Genomic DNA, 22,410 nt, shown 5'->3' on the forward strand with positions numbered 1-22,410 from the left:
TAGTGCCAACACATCTCTATGGTAACCGAAGCCATATCCATTGAAATGGAAAGAAAGAGCAATTATTTAGATAAGTCAAATGGCCACCAAAGCACCTTTGACAGAACCATTTGGACTGCACTTACCCAACAGTAATGATGCCAGTTGGAGTTTCAGCAAGAAAGTAAAAGTTGAGAGTACATTGCTAGAATAATCTGAGTATGTTGTATGGTTCTTCAGAATGGGAGATATGCACCTATTTAAGAGAGGTCATAAGAATTTTACCAAAAGAGAAATTCCATTGTCAATCTGGATAATCTGAGAAATGGACAAATCCCACCCTGATAAAACGTCTTTCCCGGGCCACAAAATTGATATTTTCATATAAGTTTCCAAAATAGGATGTTGTCAAATAAGTCTAATCAAACAAATAGTAAGGTCAACTAAGTTGTTTATGACATTATAGTTTATATCTAAGTACAACTAAACAAATCTGAATATTTTAATTTTTCTCTTTAAAAAATAAAATGCACATCAAATGGGTTTTAAACTAAATCAAACACAGCCTAAATGTAAAGTATTTTTTTTTTTATTGCAAAACAAACATACCATTTTAAACTTGTTTATCTTCTTTGTAACACAGAGAAAATTTTATCCCCAAGCACCCTGAACTGGTCATAATAGGGCAGCTACGAGTAAATATGGCATTTTTGTGGAGAGTGGAAAAGAGCATCCTTTCCTCCCTTCCACTGTCAAACTTATTATTTTAAATCTGTCAAAGCAATGTCCTGGACAGGGAAGAAAAACAAAGTAATTCTGTGAAATAAGAGAGGTTTCTCTTTCTTATAAATGTATTTTATATTAAGGGAGATCATTTCAAGTTTGTTTTCCTTCTTGTTTAAAGGACAAGAATATCTTCATCAGTCTACAGATAATGATATAGTATATTACAATATTGAAACAGGAGAATCATATACCATTTTAAGTAATGTCACCATGGTATGTATCCAGCAACATCTTCCTCCTCAAAACTTTGCCATCTCTTCACTGATCAAGGACCAGAGTCCAAACACTCAGCACTTGATCTGGACCTGATCTGCCTTCTTGGCTCCATCTCCCACTAAATTCTCAAATTCTCTCTTCTAGTCACATTAGACAACTGCCCTTGCCTCCTCTCAATCGCCTAGCATCTTTCTTTCTCTGTGGAAAAAGTGTAGCAAGAAACAAGAGTCAAGAACTCAGTCCTTACAAGAGGCAAACTGAGGCTCCGGGTTCTGTCAACTCCCTAGTTATGGAAAAGTTACATAAGGTTCCTCACTACGCCAGCCACGGTGTGCCTCATTTTCTCTCTCTAAAGAGTAGGAAGAATAATCCCTCCCTGGGTTACTGTAAGAGGTAAGTGATGTAACATTTGAATGTGGTAGGACGGCGCCTAACACGGAATACATGCTCAATAAACAAGAGCTATGAAATGTAGATGCATGCTGTTCTATCTCCCGGGCTCTCAGTCCTCCTGCTTTCTCCACCCTCAAAAGCCGGCTAATGTTTTAAATCAAGCTCAGATGATACTCTCCTCCTCTGTGCAATCAATGATCCTCTCATTTGGATTTAAACACTTCTTTTTTTAATGCTTTTCCAATGCTGTATTTATATCTCTTTAATAGAACTTTCTAACTTGCAATACATTACTTATTTTCAAGTTTAACATGTTAAGCTTCTAGAAATCACAGAGTATGTCCTATTTCTCACATCTCCCTCCCATAGTGTTTAATAAATTTCTTTGTATACAGTAAGCACCATGTAAACATTTTTAAAAATTGCATCGAAAGCATATGTATGTAGGAGTATATCAGTTATATGATACCCTTTTAGAACTACACATTTACATGGCTCTGGGTATTTTTTTTTTTCTGTATTCTAATCAACGTCTTTATAATTTCAGAAAAGTGTGAATGCTTCAAATTATGGCTTATCACCTGATCGGCAATTTGCATATCTAGAAAGTGATTATTCAAAGGTATGGACTATTTAATCTGGGTATATCTGTCTATATCTCTTACTACTCCACAGTTTGGCTTATAAAAGTAAGAGGAAGCAAGAGTACATCTTTATATCTAAATATTCAAGAAGTTAATGTGGGTTCTTGATGAGCCCCCAAAACATAACTGAAACATATACAAATAATTCAGAATTTGGTGTACTTGTCTGGTTATTACCCAGTAGCAGAAACTACTTTCCTCTGGGGGGAGGGAGGCTGCATCTTGGGACGCTGATATTTATCGAAAATGGGAGAACTATACTTGTATTTCTAAAGCTATTTGACTTCATAAACCATTAGTTAATTCTCACACATTTTAACTTTGTGAAAGTTTATTATTATTGAAAATGGGAAAATCAAGGTGTAGCTTATTTAACTCACTTGTTCAAGTAAGATAATATCCAGGCAGTGGTAGACCAGGGTTTAAATCTATGTGTTCACAAGCCTGGAGTGGGAGTACCCCACCAAACCAAACCACTTACCCTTACTTAATTTCCCGTTCCTGATTGAAGTTGTACAGGGAAGTTAATTATCTTATTTTTTCTACTTATACAACTTGAAGATACTTATTTTTTTGCAAGAAGGCAAAAGAATTTATTATCAAATTAAACTTCTAGTAATTACTTTTAGATAGACAACGTTTTAACTGTCATTTTTCATATCCTATGTGAGATGTAAAACTCTCTTAATATACAGAATGAATAGTTAATTTTTCCTCTCGCCAGCTGTTCTGTCTGCTGATTATTTTCCAATGGACCAGGTCCTGGTCACTAGCAATCTTTAGGAAGACACGTTTCAACCAGTTGGAGTTTCTTTGCCAAGAGTTTGAAAGCTCTTTTAAGAAACAAAATCCAAAATAATACTTGTATAATTCACTAACCACCGAACAAATATACTTAATGAGAAAAAGAGCAGTTGTTTTTTTTTTCAGGAGGAATTATAAACTGCATAGTTTCTATTTATTTTTCAATTTCTATTATTTTTAAAAAGTATCATATTTGAACAAGGCAAACATTTTGTAACAAAACTCTGTGTTGAATGAAATTCTTTACCTAATTTTAGAGGGTATCATTGTAATGAACACAGGTGTAGGGTAATCCTTACTGCCATGGAGATCATAGTGGTTTCACTTCAATCAAGGTAAAGCATAAAGGGAAAATTCTTAGGAGAGAGTGTGTCAAAGAAAAGCTTTTTATATTAAGAAATGTCTTCGGATATGCTTTTTATGGAGTGAGGGTTGAATCACTGCTGAGATTAGTTCTGGAACTTAGACAAACAGCACAAAAGTCCACAGTAAAACTCTTTAAATGAAGACTCTTTTGGAATTGAAACATATCCTTCCTAGTGCCTTGTGAAAATTGTCCTTTTATAATTCCGAATCTTGAGTTGAATGATTTGTGATTATACATTATTAACATAAGCTTTTTAAGAATTGTAATTTGTTTTCGTCTCTCTTCTTTCTGACAGCTCTGGAGATACTCTTACACAGCAACATATCACATCTACAACCTCAATAATGGGTAAAATTTCATGATTTCATGTCTATTTATTCATACTACTTACATCTATTATAGTTTTTCAATCCAAATTCTGATTTGAAGTTAAGACTACATTATCTTGTTACTGATCTTAGTTTCTTACTTCTTTACAGTGTATTTGTACCCATAAAACTTAAGAAATTTAAGGAAATACTGTTATGGAATATTTACCTCTTTTTATTTGACTAATATTTTGTGTTTTTATGCACAATGCAGTTTTATTTTCCCTACTTTAGAACACCAAATTATAAATACACCATTTATGGAAGTAAACATATGCACTAACAGTACAAACACAGGAATGGGAATGAGATGCTACTTTCAGGAGAGTAGCTACCTCATTGGAAGGAAGCAGAGGGAAGGAGATGCAATATTAGTTGTACCTGAACATATACTCCATTAATTATTTTAAAAGTAATTGTTTTTAAAATTGCAAAATGTAAATATTTCTTAAATTTAGGTTGTAGATAAATTGTCTTCTATTATATTATTTTCTTTATTTATTTGTAATGTTTAACTATTCAAAATATTTGCAAAAAAAAAAGAGTGAGTAGGTAGGCAAATGACCTAGTGAAAGAACTCCTGGCAAAAGGAATAACATGTAAAGGCCCATAGGGAAGGGAGAGCATGGAGCGTTCCAGAAACTCAAAGTAGGTCAGTTGAGTTAAAATTGGAGAAGGGCATGCTGACTAGTGAGAGGTGGTGTAAGGTTAGGAAGGAGCTAGGGCCAGGAAGCAGGGGCCAAATAATAATGAGGAAGCCATTAAGAAGAGTTTAGATGTCGTTCTGATGACAATAGGGAGTCACTGAAGGGTTTTAAATGGGAAATGACATAATCAGATTTACAGTTTAGAAAAATCACTCTAAGTATGGACAATGAATTGGTTTAGTTACTCATCTTAATGTGATATCCTATTGCTGTTATGTAAAAGGGAAAAATAATTTTATGGCTTGAAGAGGTATTGGAAAATTTTATGGTCTATTTCATCTTTTGTCCAGCAAGAGCACAAAAATTCAAAAAAAAATCTACTTGTTTTACATGTTCAGAAAAGAATAACTCTGATCTTAAACTGTCAAATTAAAAAATAGGAACTGCTACATAAAGTAGAATCTGAACTCATCTAATGTACTCTGAGTTTTTTTCTTGTCTGTATCCATATCATCACCAAATTCAAAAAGTATTTATTGAACACCTACTATGTGAGAAGCATATATGGGAGAGATACACATGAACTCAAGGCACTAACCCTACTCTCAAGAAAACTTGAAACTAGTGAAGTAAAAACCTTACTCTTTCAGTGCAATTTCTTAGGCTTTAAACATTTCCTTATTTTTCTATTAATCATTTTGAAATTCTCCACGTCCTATCTATGTTGAGGTTCAACAAATTAAACAGCATTCCAAAAGAAGATGGCAATACTATTATTTTAATTATGGCTTGTAGAAGCTTTATGTACCAGAATCATTTTAAATATCTAGCTTTTGTGCAGTGAATTTAGTCATACCATTGCTTACTCACTTTCTTTCTTTCTTTCCCTTCTTTCTTTCTTCTATGCACAACTATCTAATTTTCCAGATTGTTTTTTTTTGTTGGTCAGGTAAATATAGCATAATTTAGGAAGTGAGTGATGACAAATATGTTGAGATTCAAGGCAAGACCACATACCACTAATTCCAAGTTTTCTATGTGCCTCTGAAGAGTCTATAAAAATCTACCACAGAGCAAGTGAAGATGCTTCTGGTTTCAGGCATGGGAAGGAGTACTGAGGAGATGACAGCCTTTGTAAGCAGCCTCCTCCACTTTCTCTCATAGTGTTAGTTATTTAGAAAACAGAAAATGGCAGCTGCAGTGACTTGCCAGTCATGAAGAGACTGTGTGCTGAGATTTTCAGCTTGGCACTGTCTGCATGCCTGCATAGATGATTCCACAGCATATCGAAACCTAAGACAGTGTTACAATGTCAAAGGTAGCATGAACCCTGGCTTGACAGAGAACTGTAACCAGGTGAAGAATGTCTTTGTTTCTGGATCATTCCTTTGCCTGTGCCCTCATGTCCTTTAATATATTCTGGCCCTTCCTGGAGCCTGCTGCTCATAAACTGTCCTCTGGCAGGCAAGATTCTCATTGCAGCACCAATAGTCTCTCTTTTCCAGGGGCATTACTCTTTCCCCAGTCAAAACTGACCTGCCCACGTTCCCTCACGGTTTGCTGGGCCTCAGGCTGCATGACCGAAGAAGTCAAGGCTTCACGGGTGTCCAAACTTTAAAAGAATGAGAAAAGTAGAAATCTCAGGCATATGTTAGATCCAGGTTGAAGTTAGTTTTCGGAAGGGGAAGCCAAAGGGTCTTTCTTCAGGCTCCCCAATTTATACATTGGAGGCAGGTCTGGTTTTGTGTCTCTACAAAAGCATTCCTAACAAAACCATTGATGCAATCTTTAAGAAGATCATAGTCAAAACTTAAGCATGGCATCCTATGACTCTTTAGCACTTATAAAAATCTGAACACATTCTTGCTATAGAACCACAAAGGCTCCACAGTGCAAGTTAGTCAATTGAGTATTTGCAGGGTGACTCTAGGCATCAAAGTGAGATTTTGGCCCAATAAGATATTTGAAATTTCCCCATGGGTGGAGAACTTTGCAAGCTTAAGGCATACTGCCCAGTGTATGATCTGTTTTTCAGTTTAGCTTGAGATCAGATGTTCCTTTCCTTTTCTGATTTCAAGTCAGATCCCTGGGGAGATTGTCAAATGGCATCTTATTTTCAAAAATTTGAAATGCATATGCATTCACAGAGATGGGGGTTGTAAATGAGAATGTGGAAGAGTACATATTAAACTTCAGCACAATTATAGCATTTGAGAGCTGGAAGGCACTTCATCGACCATCTCAGCCTGATGTGTATAAATCTTATAGTCCTGAGGGTTAAGAGACTTGAGTTTGGTTAGGGGTCTGCCAAGAACCAGCAATGTGATTTTAAAAAGTCATATCTCTTTAACCTCATGTTCCTTTTTTATAAAACAAGGGGATTCCTTAGATAATTTCTAGAGATGGCCCCCCTTTCGCAGCCTAAAAATCTTTAATAAATCTTTAATTCACCTCACTATAAAGGTCAGAAAACTGAGACGCGGAGAAGTTAAGTGACTTAAGTAACTAGTAAAGAACCCTAACTACTACTCAATGTGTCTAGTGCCATTGTTACCACATTCTTTCTGTTAGGTTTGAAGAAGCAGAGGATGATTCTTCATTGTTGTTGTTTACTTTTTTCTGTTTACAAAGATGTTTTTTTCATTGAACAGCAAGGTTTATTATTATTTTTTCTTTCTTTTTTTTTTCCTTCTAGAGAGTTTATAAGAAGAAATGAGCTTCCTCGTCCAATTCAGTATTTATGCTGGTCGCCTGTTGGGAGTAAATTAGTAAGTGTTTAAATTATAGAAGTGTTTAATCATTTAAATAAAAGAGGAGCCATTTGATTTTGGCCTTTGTTAAATTTCCCTGCCTGAAAGGAAAAAAAAAAATTCATGACTATTTTAGTGGTTAAAAACGGGAAGAGTTTTGATAAATTGAAACTCATCTGAGAATTCCGCAAAATCTCAAGCTCATGGATAGACTTCTTTAAATATCGCAGTCAAAAACTTTATCCTCATACTCAGCCAGAATGCTTTGTGCCAGAAAGCTGAGGAAAAATATGGTTTTCACAAGTTTCCCAGACTAGCTTCAGACAACATGAAATTTTGTCCAAGCTCTTATTTAAGGACTCTAAATAAAGATTAGATCTGGCTAGCTATTAATATTCAAAGATTTATTTGACTTTCTGTTAATATACACAATTATTTATTTGGGTAATAAAACAACAAATACAATAGTAGACTTTATGCTTTATTTGATATAGACTTTAAAAATCGTAATTGATGTTAATGTGAGTTGGTTGGTTTTTTGACCTATTAAAACGATACTTTAGTTGTGAGTCTTTTTTGCATCTGGATTACCACTCATTTTGCAGGTATTAAGTAAATAGTTAATACAAATTTACAGACTTCATTGTATTTCTTATGGAATTCTCCTTATTAACTAACTTACCACCACTTCTAGGCATATGTCTATCAAAACAATATCTATTTGAAACAAAGACCAGAAGACCCACCTTTTCAAATAACATATAATGGAAAAGAAAATAAAATATTCAATGGAATCCCAGACTGGGTGTATGAAGGTAAGCTGTATTCTTTTTCTACTGTTGCTGTTTTAGGCTTTTAATTGAAAATAATTGCATATATTTAGTAAAATGGAGATGAGTGGTATGTTACTGAGATGAATGGTGGCATTTCTGAAAGCTGTTAATCAGGTTAGGAACAGGGTGTGCCTGTTCTGAAAGAGCAAAATCTAGTAATCGGCCTGGGAGAGTTTATTTTCATAAGCATTATAAAGTGGTAGTAATAAGTTATATTTCAAGTAGTATATGGTCCTTAGATGCTATGTTAGTACATTTCCTCAGGTTTCTTTTTTCTTGAGAAATAAGCCTTCTTCCAAAACGAAACAGCAGTCTACATAATTTTGCAGGGAAATATTCCTAGTTTTTGATGCTTTCGTGAATTGCGTCCCCTTTCTAGGTCATGTAGGATCCAGGACTCACCTGGACGTTAAAAGGTCTTGTAGTCTTTGCCTTTATTAAAAAATATATAATTGAATTGTCATTGTTGTTTTTTTTTTTTAATATTCCTAGGAGAAAATTCAACTTCCAACATTTACGTCACTCTATAGTATAACTACAGTTCCCCTTGTTTGGGCTACTTTAGGTGACTATAAAAAATAGAAGCTGCCCCAAAGGGAAAAATTATTTATTGTTGAAATGTTTAATTAATTTACTTAAATAATTACATTTCTGATTTAATATCAATTCCTAAGAACACTGATTGATGTTTGATATGAGGTATAAGGTTAAACTATTTCTTTAAACTCAGATTGTCTTTTTGAATAACCAAATTTTGGCATGTCACATCCACATTAAATAAATTATTTCAGTCGATAAATGGCTGATACAATGAATTTTGAAGCATTTACAATGATCTTAAAAGTAAGTTATAATTGTAATTAATATGCTTGTATTTATCTTTCAGAGGAAATGCTTGCTACAAAATATGCTCTCTGGTGGTCTCCTAATGGAAAATTTTTGGCATATGCAGAATTTAATGATACAGAGATACCAGTTATTGCATATTCCTATTATGGTGATGAACAATATCCTAGAACAATAAATATTCCATACCCAAAGGTATGTTGAGTACTTTTAGCAGATGCTTCCATTTCTCCGGTGTCAAAATGAGCAACCAATACCATGAATAGAGGTGGGATCAACAAGTTTGGAGAGCTTCTTATCCTTGTGCATTGTAAGGCAAACATTGTACTGTGCTCTATTATTTATGTGGACATCTGTTGCTTTGGACATCTGGTTGTGCTGGATGAAGTAGTCTTTGCAAAATCCATCGCAGAATCTTTGAAAAACATATGGTCTAGATTATGGAGGAAAAACAAGCTTAACTTAATTTTAATTTTTCATATTTCATGCTCCAAATTCAGGGTAAAGTTCTGTTTTGCAATTCCCTCTTGAATTCTCATGTAAATGCAAACTAGAATGGAAAATACAAATGTTGAACTTGATGTTCCTGTCAGGTAGAAGCAGGCATGAGTTATGATCTTTTCTGGACATACAAGGTAGGTTAAGTTTGTAAGCCTAGTTTCTTCCTTGAGGAAATTAGACATGGAGTGAGCCCAAAGTTTCTTGTATAACCATCCTAGAATTCTCAGTGTACACACTTTTCATTCAGTCCCATGTCTGAAGAGAGGGCTTCCGTGTCTGTAATGGGAGAACAGCAAGATCACAGTGGAGAAGCACCATATCCCGATTTGATTCAGACAAAAATCTGAAAAGGGATCAAATCATAAATCTTCCTCTCTCACAAGGAGTGGAAGTGCTTTTAGAAAATAGTTCTTTGTTCTTTAGTCACTATAGTGTTTACTTGCCAAAGAGAGCACTGTTATGGATGGATCCAGTGGGTCCCTATATGTGACAAAGATGGACAGATGTGCATACACACAAGTGGCTTTTGATGCAAGTCTAAGTGGTTGTGGTAAGAGAAATAGAAAGAGCAGATAGTCTAAAATTTATGTTAGAAGTCATATGAGAAAAGACAGTGGATAGGAGAAGGATGTTTAGGGAGGAGACCCCTCAATGGCTGGGTATAAAGTCTGAAAGCTGGAGATATTTGGAAGCGAGAGGTGTGGTACTTGGGACCCGAGATGTGAAAGAACTTGGGTCTTTAGGAGGGTGTAAGGGAGAAAGAAGAGAGGAGGAACCCATAACTGAGGACTAACTGACACTGGCTGAGAAGTTGGGATCCAAATTTTCATGTTTTCTTGAAGACCGAAGTTGTTGAAACATCTGACATCAGACCGAGAGGTGAGACAACTTGAAAGAAGCCAAAAGTCCCAGCTAAACCTCATAGGGAAACAGGTCAGAGGAGGGCCTGGACAGTTCTTTAGATAAATCCAAATAGCATGGAGTCATTTAAGGCTGTGAACCTAAACTTTGTGGACTTAAATTGTTTAACAATTATAAGACTCTCTTTTTCTGTGTTAAAATAACAGGAACTCTAAGAAGCTGTCTGGGTGTGAACTACACTGTCATGTACATTTAGGGTGTATAATAGCACAGAAAGTACAAAACAAGAAAAGTGCAAATTCCATGGGCACTTTATTTGGAGGTGACATTTCCCTAATTTGGGGGGGGGGGGATGATAACAGTAGTAATGTAACCAGCTAGGAGATTGAGTGATGATTGTCCTAGACCAAATTACAAGGTACAAAGCAAAAAGTATCTTTCATTATTTATTCTTTACACTGTCCTCCCCTCTACACTCCCTCTAGCACATGGAGAAATGATTATTATACTTATCCTAATAATAATAATAATAGGAAATACCCGTTTTGAAAGTCAGAAAAGAGAATATCAATTATAGAACTGCATTTTCATATCCGAAATATTTTCTTCCCTATGAATCAAAGCTCCCTCATTAATCACTTAAAATACGTGTTTTTCACTCTGGTTGACACAATATTTGTAATTGCTCTGCAAGTAAAATTGAAATGAGATTCCTGGTCATGTTATAATTAGAATGTTTTCAATAGTAATATACTTAATATCACTAGCTTATAAAAATATGCCTAAATTCCTAAAGTGTCTTTAATATGTTGGTGATCATTAGAATTTTATGAGCTTATATATCTCCAATTTTTTGGCAGGCTGGCGCTAAGAATCCTGTTGTTCGGTTATTTATTATTGATACCACTTCTCCTGAGCATGTAGGTCCCAGAGAAGTACCAGTTCCAGCAATGATAGCATCAAGGTATAGTAAGCTCAGCTGCTTCCTACCTTCCACTGAATTTTAACAATGAAATTTCTCTCTTTTTTCAAAGATTTTATTTATTTATTTGACAGAGAGAGAGAGGAGAGAGAGCACAAGCAGGGGGAGCTGCAGAGGGGGAGGGAGAAGCAGGCTCCCTGCTGAGCAGAGAGCCCCACACGGGGCTCGATCCCAGGACCCTGGGATCATGACCTGAGCCGAAGGCAGACGTTTAACTGACTGAGCCACCCAGGCGCCCCTAACACTGAAATTTCTTAATTGGGATTTGCACTTCCTTTCTAGTGAATTTATGATGTGTATACTCTAAGCAAAAATAAATAAATAAAATTGGCATGCAAACCCAAATACATAACCAAATTAAAAAATCACAAATACATTTCTTAAATCGATTTTAAAATACTAGCCTCTTTCGCACATATAAAGATGATCATAGTGATCAATCTGAGTGATAATTCCCTCAGATGTGTGAATGTAAACTTGGGATCGGTAGGCAAATAGTAAAATTCCTATGTGTTCTCAGCATGGCTTCTCTCAACTCTGGTCTACTTTCTCTCCAACCCAGGGTTTATACGTCATGCTTGATCACATATGCATGACAAACAAGAGAAGATAAGCCAACCCTCTCCAAATATTAGCATTTTTTTTTTTTTACTAGGATGCAGTCTATCCGCAATTATCTGGTTGTCCAATTATCTGTTTGGGGTTAACTATAGGTAGACAGGGACATGAAGCAGTCTCACTTCCCCAGCATGGTGCCCTATATAGATCCTGGCTGATGAGCCCTGATAATAGCAACCCTCCAGCCCTCCATCAGTCCTCTGTGGTCATTCTGGTTGAAGCAGATAAAGGTAAGAGGTCCCCTACGCCCTGCATGGCGGGCCTCCTTACCACTTCCCAAACCCAGCAGGCCACTGCTTGGCTTCTCTCCTGCTGCCCCATGAAGGTGAGTCAGCCAGGGCCAAGCGATTGATCACTACCAGGGAAAAGAACCTCAGCAGAGGCCTCTGCTGGGCCCGGCCAAGGTGAATCCACTCATGGATAATTTAAAATGGCTTTATTTTTTTGGATGATCCATTACTCCCCCAACCCCAATCTAGTGGATGAAAACTTGACTAAATACATCTTTTTTTTTTTCTTTTGAAGTGTCATTCTCCTGAGGAGGCAAATGGAATGATAGAAAGGGTACTGTAGAAGGAGTCAAGAGGCTTGTTGGGGCGTCTGTAAAATACTAACAGTTTAATAGTAAGAGCTAACCTTTTCTCGGCACTTACCACGGAGCAGACAGAATTCTCAAGAACTTTAAGCACTCTCAACAAATTTTGTAGCAAGCTTTAAATTTGGTAATATTATTATTCCCATTTTATATAGAAACGGAGGCACAGATATGTTAAGTAAGTAGCCTTAAATAGGACAACTAGTAGGAGGTAAAACCAGAATCTGAGCCAGAGACCCTTCCAGTTCTGGGATTGCTTTTACATCAATGTCCAAAATTCTGTGGTTTATTTACATCGATGTTCTCTCTCTGAGGCTTCATCCTCAGAGCCAAGTAATAATTGCTGCCATTCATTGACACCAACTACGTGCCAAGCATCATTTGAGTTACTTAGTATACATCACCTCTGATTATTATAGTAAACCTGAATTTCAATCCCTGATCATGGTCACCATTAAAACTCGGCTTCCAACACAAACTTGCCTGGAGAGAAAGATGGGCATTTAGCACACTTGGCTCTCTCTCAGCTAGTTAAAAATTGAAAACTTGAGTTTACCTGTGAAAAATCACCAGTTTAATGCTTTTTCCCTCTAGATTGACCAATAGCTTTGGCCTCATGTCTTAAAATGTTTCTTAAGATGTACAAATCCAAAATGAGGAGAAAACTCAAGCATAAAATAATCCCATTTAGATGAATGAGCTCTCTTATAGGTATTCTTTAAAAGTCAGCAAGTATGGGGCGCCTGGGTGGTTCAGTCGGTTATGCATCTGACTCGATTTTGGCTCAGGTCATGATCTCGGGGTCTTGATATGGAGCCCCACATCGAGCTCTGCACTGGGCGTGGAGCCTGCTAAGATTCTCTCCCTTCCTCTCCCTCTACCTCTTCCCCTGCCCTGGGCTCACTTGCACTCTGTCTCTCAAAAATAAATAAATAAATAAATAAATAAATAAATAAATAAATAAATAATAAAATAATATTCAGCAGATACATTTAAGCCTTCTTTCTCTGTAGGGAAGGGAACGCTTTGCCTTCCTTATCTACGGAATAAATATTTTATAGTAATAAAATACATCCTTTAGAAAACAGAACTTAAATTATTTGATGTGATACTGGTTTATGGTTGTGACTCTCTGTTTTGCTCTATTTGCAGTGATTATTATTTCAGTTGGCTCACGTGGGTTACTGATGAACGAATATGTTTGCAGTGGCTAAAAAGAATCCAGAACGTTTCAGTTCTGTCTATATGTGATTTTAGGGAAGGCTGGCAGACATGGGATTGTCCAAAGGTAGGTTATATTAAAACCACAGAGGTATATGCCTGAAGATGAAAGTACATGAGGGGAGACTTACCTGTAGCTAACGTTTTGTATTATAAGGCCAGAATTGCCGCATTCAACTCTTGATTGCTTTGCAACAAAAACCCCTCTTTCTTCACAGTCCTTTATTTTTATTAAATAAGTAAGATACCCTTGTTTTCTTGAATGACTTCAGCACCGGTACTCTGTAGAGAAAAAGACTAACTGAAACAATGTAACATTGGAGAAATAAGGCATCTGGTTCTGAGTTAGGATGGAAATCTATCCTTTTGAGATGGTACGAATGGCAGTCAAAAAACCCAAAATAAGGAGGATGAAAAGATAAGATGGGTCTATTATGGAAATAAATGTGTTCTATTTAAAAAAAAAAAAAAAAAAGCACAGAGAAAATGCAAATGGTGCTATGTTCTATTCAGTGTCAAAATTGAAAAATAAAAATTTCAAAGGAAATGGATATTATCAAAAGAAAGCCAAATATTCCCATTTTAAAATTAACAGTAGATAATCGAGAATATGACATGAAATATCAGATCAAATTATCTTGTTCTCTTGTTACCTTGAGAGTACCCTATACTGTGTTAATTTTGGGGAGAAAAAAACTTGAAAATTAGGCACAGATTTATTGTTGAGTTTTAATTGTTTCTATTGTTCAAATCAAACATAATCTGTTTAATTAATGAGTTAGACAAGTACTTCAGCAATCTAAAAGCTTTAAAATGAGCCTGTTCAGAAGTACTCATATTAGAGACTAAGAAATACAAAATGTTTTCTTTAAATATGAAATTTGATGGATACATTTCATAAGACTTCTAATTATGAAGACACGTTTCATTAAACCAAATATAGAATAAACCTATTTTTTAAAGTAAGAAAAAAAACACAGAGCAATCAAAGTAAATCACTAAATTCCATCTCGAAATTAGGACACTATGTTTTGCAAGAAAAGAGTCATATGAATCTATTTGGAAATATATCAGGACTATAATAGTCAACATTACTCGGGCTAAAAATATTTTTTAAATCACTACTCTGTAAGAAGCTTGACTAATTTTGATGGAATATGCTAGAAGCTTATTTTTATCTTATTTATATTTTGATATACAAAACAGAAAGATTTTGGCTTTAATGCAGTAGCATGGGGGGAAGAAAAGAATAAACTTGATTGTGGCAGTTAATTAGAAACCATTCATGTGATAAATCAGCTTTGGAGGAATATATCTTGACTGTTTTTATTGAAGCTAGGTATGAGGAATTATTGCTTTAATTTTATTAGTTTAAAACTATAAGATCGGTCATTTAGACACAATTTTTAGTTCTCAGAAAAAAAAGGAATTTAAAAACAGCAATTGCTTTGGAATCTGAAATTCTAATTTATCAAAATCAGGGGCAACTTTAATCCAAACTGACAGAATATATAAGATGCTTATTCGAGGAGATGTGGAATTCCTTGGAATATAAGCTTTAGTTTAATGGCCCAAAACAGTGATTAAATTTAAAATACCAGGTTAATTAACCTTAGGATTTCAAAACAACCCCAGTTTCAAAATAATTTGATAAGTACATGGAACACATTTTCAGATTTAAGAACGACAAAGTGTTCAGTAACAAAGCTGTGCCTAAGATTTATTATTCCCTTGCTTTTTATGACAGTACCCTCACTCATGGTTCTCTTTCTTCTTCACTGGCTGTTCTTTTTGTTTCCAGCTCTTCTTTTTCTGTTCTCTAGAAATCTTATTATTCTCCAAATTAATGTATTTGCAAGATAGGCTAACTGCTATAACAACAATAAAACCCTTCCAGTAATTCAGTGGGTTAAGACAATAGAAACGTTTTGCACATTCATGTAACTACTTACTAGTGAGTCCAGGTGAGTGGGGAATGGTGAAGGGTGGGAGATGGAGTGCTCAGGTTGATGGCATTTCTGCTGTCTTATCTAGTGACTTCCAAGGCTAGTCCAAAGTCATTCAAACCTGACCACCAACATCCAGCTGGGGGATGGAAAAGGGAATGGAGGATCATGCTCAAGAGGTTTTTTTATAGGTTAGGCCTAAAAGTGGAATGAGTCACTTCTGCTCACACATCATTGGTTAGAACTTATCACATAACCACATCCTAATCAGGAAGGAGGCCTGCGAAATGGAGCCTGGCTAGTCCGAGCAAAAAGACATCAGCAAAAGATTGCTGATAATCTTATAGTCTTTGCCACAACTCTCAACTTACTCTTTAGGTGATTTTCATCTATACCAGAGGTTTTGGTTACCATTTGCCCCTCAACTTTGTTCTGAGGATTTGAACTTTTAAGTATCTCTGGTTACATCTTCTCTGGTCTGCCCTTAATATCAATACCTAGATGCAGGCTTTTATCATCTTTTTTCCAAACTACAATAGCCTTCCAGTTGATCTCTCTGCCTCCTTCTATCTTACTCACTTCTAATCCATTTTCTGTATCATGTTTGCAATTATATTTTCCAAATTGTGATTTTGAAATCCTTCAAAGGATTTACCCAGAGGGGGAGTCCAAACTTCCGAGGGCGGCATTAGAGTTTCTCCAGGATCTTTCTGATACCCCTGCATCTTTCCTCATCTTCAGCTCTTTTCAATAGTCACCCTCCCCTCAGTAGACCACGCCTGTGGTCTATTAAGCTGGCCTGGTCTCTGTGTTGTTCATTTCACCTAGAATGTTCTTTCTCTAATTATCTGTCTAGGAAAGCTTATTCATCCTTTTAGGCTTACTAAATTTTGTTCAATAAGTGATTGGTTGCCTTATGCAAAAATAGGCATCAAAATAAGATCCAGTGCACATTTTAAGATTCCTACCTACTTAATAAGATGGAGTAAAGAAAAAAATTAACCTAAACTCCACTGTGAAATGCTCTTTTAAACTACATGACACCAAGTGCTTAGGGGTTGTGCTAGGCTTCCGTAGATGTAATAATTCCAGGCACCGCCTCATGGAAAATTAAACCAGGATTCTTAAAAGTTTGCAATAAGAGCCAGCTCTTAGATTACTCATGTGTATGCCATAGGGCTGATGTATAAGGTTGTGCATATGGTCATCTGAAACTCAAGTGTGAAGTTACTCAATTACAATAGTACAGTTTGAGTAAACAGCTTAACTGGTTCAAATGCCCAGGTCATATCTAGAAAAAACTGTTCTCCTAATGGTATGCTTGATGTGGTCTTTCTTTCTTTTAGACCCAGGAGCATATAGAAGAAAGCAGAACTGGATGGGCTGGTGGAGTATGATTTTGCTATCTTTTCCTTGTATTTTAATGTCATTTGACAGATTCTCAGCTATCAAAGGACCTATTTCAAATGTATCCAAACCGACACTACTTGTTGACACTACTTGTTTCATAGAAAAAATAACAAGGTAAAAAAAAAATACTACACACAAAGGTAGTGATCCTTTCAGCAATCTTGTGCCAGACAATTTTAATGTCTATATATTTAAAATTCTGTTGAGAACAAATCATATTCCTCATGTCCCAACCTTAGCTTTTTAATTGACTTTCTGATATTCATAGTTAATAATCTTATTAAGCAAATAAAATAAAGATTATTTTTCAAAAGGGATCACAATTCCTGATCAGCTTAAAATAATAATTATTAACCATTTGAAGCCAGAAGAACCAAATACACTGGTGTTCTTAGTCATTTAAAGACAACCTACCTCTTAATAAATTTTATATAGACTGAAACGAATAAATGAATTATATATTTTTCCAGTCTTTAAGTGGTATCAAATAGGAAAACATGTGTTTTGTTATGGTTTTTGATCACTTATATGTAGAATTTTGGGGATAGGTTTATTCAGTAATTTGTGAGAATTTTTAGTGTAAAAAAATCATGTTTTACAAAATTATCAATTGTGTCTAATGTCCCATGAAGAATACACAATAGGACAGAGAATAAGTGAATGTTGTGTGGTTGCTGCCACTTATTACAAACATATTGAATTCAACTAGTATTTGGATTTAAACACACACACACACACACACACACACACAGTTTCTCTGAGTGGCACATGCAAAGAAAAAGGAAACTCTTAGTACCTTTAACACACTAACCCGTGATACAAGGACAATAAAGAATTCAGAGTCAATTGTATGATGATAACTCATAAAAATTCAAAGTTTAGGTGGGTAAATGACAAAGTAAAAATCATCAGATATTAAAAACTCTTTTTTGTACACTTTTCTGGATTTAGCGATATTAGCTTACATATATTTATTCTGTCTTCAGTTAGAGATATTTCAGTTTTATTCATTAACTTGAGAATAGTTATTACTTTATTAATTATATACATTAAGTGTAAGTTATACTCTAAAGTAGCAAGGTAACAAAGATGGGTGTGCAATTGAGAAAAAAAAATGGGCAAGTCCTATTTGCGTTCACTCTTTGCCACTGTACTAAATAACGCAAGAAAAATCAGGAGTATTCAGTGAAAGGACAGGATTTTCTAAATTTTTGAAATGTTGGTCAATCCGAAGCTCATCTTCCAAAAAGGTAATTCCTAGATCATTATTTGAAAACTTGAGGAAAGGGGAAGTTAATCTATGAGTTCACTCCCATTATAAAATTTCCAGTAAAGAATGAAAGCAAAGAAGAATACTTGAAGACTTCCTTTGGTTGTGTTCTCCATTACGATAACATAGCGAGAGTTACTACAGAATGACATGGATGATATGATTTTACAAATAGATGAACAATGATACCAACAGTCTTCTCAAAGACATGATTTTAGGAATCCACACACTTTTATTCTGAAAATGCCACCAGCATTCAAAATACACCTAAATATTTTAGAATGCATCTTTTGAAATCTCTTATTTATAAGCATCTTAGAGTTATTTGTACCTTATCAGTTTTTACAGTCTGTATAGCACCAGCCTTGTAACCTCAGCAAACATGAGCTGGATGAATGGATCAATTAATTAATTAATTGCCTTCTAAAGCCGTAGAACATTGTTTTAAATACCCTCAGTGGAAGCACATGCATATCCTTTGAGGGAAGATGAGATCCCTACATGAAATCAAAAATTATTTTTAAAAAAAAACATGCCAAAATAAATCTAGCGAACAATGCGTTATTTATCTTCAACATGATTTTGTGCTAGATCATTTTAATGTCTATAGCTCTGGAATTCTATTGGGAAAAATTATTTTTTCATGTCCTCATCTCGATCTCCTAAAATTTACCCAATAATCAGTAAATTTCTAAATACCAGAAGAGGTATCATCGAAAAATCTTTGCAGTGATAGCTTTCAAGAGTAAGCTCACATTCTCCCAAGGCAGCTGCTTTGAAGAGGTCATTCATTAGATTTTATAAGTTTTGACATGTCTTTTGAAAGTCAGGCCATAACTTTATAGGCTCATAACTCCTATGTCGTAATATTCTGGATAGCTTCCTTTGACCTATAATCAAACCAATGGCTTCATAAAATTACCCAGAAATAACCTAGAAATTTGTATATCTTTCAGACATTTGTTCAAGTAATATTTACGAAGTTTTTAGAGGAAGTGTACAGGCTAGTCATATCAATATAAAATTAGAGAGCAATTTTAGAGAAGTTGTTCCTTTAGAATTTATTAAGGAAATTTAAACTGAAAAACGCTTGGAAACCGCCTGTGAATCAGAGGAGTGAGACTGGATGACTTGTGTAAAGCAATGCACTTGTCAGCTGCAGGAAGCGCACTGGCACATTTATGAGCTTTACCTCTCATTTTCTGTCCTCCAGCACGAGATATTCGGTGTCTTAATTTGGGGGAAATAACCTAACATCTCCTTTGGTATTTGATCAGAAAAATAACAACCACGAGTTCACTTCAAACAAATTTCTTCTCACCCTGTAGAGAACAGACCAAAAAAAAAAGAAGCCTTCAATCAAAGGATCTAGTATTGAGTTAGTAAAATTTGGAGAACAAGCACTAACTAAAAGCATATGTCTTAGGGTGCAAAGCCACATTTAAATTATTTTAAAAATAAGTAGGCAATACACTACACCTCCCTTAGCCGTTGGCAAAATCCCTTTGTTCAAAAAAATGAGGGCTGTTTTGGGTTTGTATTTTTTTTTAACTTTTAAGTGAGCCTTTATTTCCTTGTTTCACAAATAAAGCTGGCTGAATTTGGTTGCCAGAAAAATGAGTTTTCTACTCAATGCTTGAAGTCTGTGCTTTTCACCAAATGTGGACTCCGTTCAGGCATCAGCCTTTGTTAAGTAGGACCTCAGGGTTGTTTCCCAACCATGGTAAGAAATTATCAGGTGGTGAATAATCTTACCTTCCAAGTATAATATTTGAAATGGCTTTGCACATAGAGGTGAGTAATTTATCAGAAAATCTAAGCACGATAAAGGGGCTGTGAAAAGGCCTTGTTAAAACTGAGGACCACCTAGTTATGGGTGCTTATCTAGGGTCCAGGCGTGACTTGCCGCCAGAAGCACTTAACTCAGGATGCACGATGGACCCAGCTCTGGGAAAGTGAAGGCGGAAATATTTCACACTCTCTTTAGCTCACCCAAGTTACCTATTCATCTAAAGCAGCTGTCTTCACCGTGTGCAATAAAAGGGAGAAGATAACAGTCTTCGCTTAGCAGAGATATTCTTCCTGTTCGCCTGATTCTGATATCTTAAAACATAACACCCTGCCCTCTTATTTGTTTTCAATGAAAATGAAATTTTAAGTCTTCATCTAGAACGAAACCTTTTTTACAGTTCCTTACTAACCCGAGGTATGAGGAGAATATGTTTTTACTCTGGCATGTTAAAATATTTTGTGACCCTGGTTCCATTTTAGCAGTGAAGACAACGTAGCTCTGTTTTTTGTCTTTCACCCTGAGGAGTGAGAGGGAGGCTTTGCAAAGTGGCTACTAGTAAGTAGGTATATTATCATTGGCCTAAGTAGGCAAAGCTTTCTTCTAAAATGAAAGAATGGCTTGTTATGATGACCTATGCTAATGAAACTCCATCCACAAAATTACAAGCCAGAATTTCTTTTCCCTGGGCCTCTTTTTCACTCAGTTCACTTTCAATTTCATTTAGAGGCATTAGTCTCAATACCCCAAATCCCACCGAGGCTGGTCTTATGATTAATGAAACTAACAAAGGAATTGTGTAAGGAGATAGATTCTCCTTATTCCATTTTTCATTTGGTGTAAGACATGCATTCTGTGCCAGAGTGATAAGACTTAGGACATACTAGTTTCCTGAGACCACCGCAACAAACTACCACAAACTCGGTGGCTTGAAACAACTGAAATTCACTCTGTCACCATCCTGGAGGCTGTAAGTCCAAAGTCAAGGTGTCAGCAGGGTCCTGCTCCCTCTGAAGCCTCCAGAGAAGAATTCTTTCTCACCTCTTCCAGCTACTAGGGGCTCTTGACAGTCCTTGGACTTCCTTGGCTCGCAGTTGCATCTCTCCAATCTCTGCTTCCGCCATCACGAAGTCTTCTTCCCCATGTCCCTTGGGTCTAGTGGTATCCTCTCTTCTGTTGAGGACACCAGCCAGATTGGATTCAGGGCCCATCCTGATCCAATAGGATCACATCTCAATTCTTACCTTGATTATATCTGCAAATAGGGTCATTATCTTCCCCCTTTGGGCTGCTAAAAGAAAGTGCCATAGCCTGAGTGCCTTAGAGCCAACAGAAGTTGATTTCTCACACTTCTAGAGGCTGGAAAGTCTTAGATCAGGGTGCCAGCCTGGTTGGGTTCTGGTGAGAGCTCTCTTCTGGGTTGCAGACCACCAACTTCTTGGATCCTCACATGGTAGAGAACAGAGCAAGGGAAGCAAGCTCTCTGGTAATTCTTATAAGGGCATTAATCCCATTCATGGGGCTCTACACCTGTGACCTCATCTCATCCTAATCACCTGCCAAAGGTCCCCCCTCTTAATACCATCCTAGTGGGGGTTAGAGTTTCAAAATATGAATTTGGGAGGAGATAGAAACAATCCCAGTCCATCATAGTTACCATCGGAGGTCTGGGTTCAAATGAATTTTGGAGAATGCTATTCAGACCACTACAGACACCATACCCAAATAAGTTACATTTTAATATCAAGTAATCATAACCATAAATTTTTATCAAAAAGCATCAACTATCAGATCACACATGGAGCCATCACTAAAAAGGCCTATGGCAACTAAAAGATACTGGTAGTTCGGTTGTTGTCCCTTGGTCAGTTCTGAAGGAGTTGAACAACTTGTTTCTCTGGCCAGAGACAGCTGGTTTGGGATTATTTGTGGGAATCTCTACTGGGCATGATGCAGAGCAGCTCTTTCTTCCTATAGCCATTTTACCACTTTGCCTTTCTTTTACAACCCAATGACAACAAAGCCAACAAATATAAGATAAGGCTATTTTTTTTGTCTTCTTTTTTTTCAGTTGAAATGAATGGGGTCTTTTTATTATTATGTTCAGTTAATGGCTAATTTTTTTTAATGGCGAAACTACTAGCTAAAAATTATGTGAGGATATTTGCAGGATTTGAGTTATCTATACCATTCCGGATACAGAGATGTAACTTGCTCTGTTCCAGGGTGCAGGAAAGCTGAGTGTCAGAGACTCCTTGGGTCATTCAGCAGTTCCCAGCAAGTGGCCAGTGGGGGCCCTGGGAAGAGGCCAGAGACAGGCAATGAGGCCTGTTTCGCTCCCTGAGCTCAAGGAGTAAACCTCCTACTAGCTTGTCCTGGAAAACATTTTTCTCTCAAGTCTAGAAGTTCTAGAAGTTTCTTTCCAATGTTAAAAATGGTGGCTTGCAGGCCGTGATGTTTTCATCTTTAAAATGTCTTCATTGAATCATTGGCATTAGGTGCTTGGCATCAGACAAATCAAAAATCAGAACTATCAGCCTTCATGAGTCACACTTTGGTCATATACCACATTTTGAAGTTTGAC

The 22,410-nt window shown here is 36.1% G+C and overlaps 1 protein-coding gene across 1 annotated transcript in view; it reads left to right on the top strand.

Moving 5' to 3' along the window:
- The window catches only part of FAP (fibroblast activation protein alpha), a 71,432-nt gene that overhangs the window by 16,048 nt on the left and 32,974 nt on the right, over positions 1 to 22,410 (top strand). The window contains 9 exon segments of the mRNA XM_032409389.1: positions 884 to 978; positions 1,922 to 1,996; positions 3,485 to 3,537; positions 6,900 to 6,972; positions 7,649 to 7,769; positions 8,674 to 8,828; positions 10,856 to 10,959; positions 13,343 to 13,478; positions 16,704 to 16,748. Coding sequence (XP_032265280.1) covers positions 884 to 978; positions 1,922 to 1,996; positions 3,485 to 3,537; positions 6,900 to 6,972; positions 7,649 to 7,769; positions 8,674 to 8,828; positions 10,856 to 10,959; positions 13,343 to 13,478; positions 16,704 to 16,748 — 857 coding nt within the window.

The sequence above is a fragment of the Phoca vitulina genome, unplaced genomic scaffold (assembly GCF_004348235.1).
Source record: "Phoca vitulina isolate PV1807 unplaced genomic scaffold, GSC_HSeal_1.0 scaffold1, whole genome shotgun sequence".
Taxonomy (NCBI): Eukaryota; Metazoa; Chordata; class Mammalia; order Carnivora; family Phocidae; genus Phoca; species Phoca vitulina.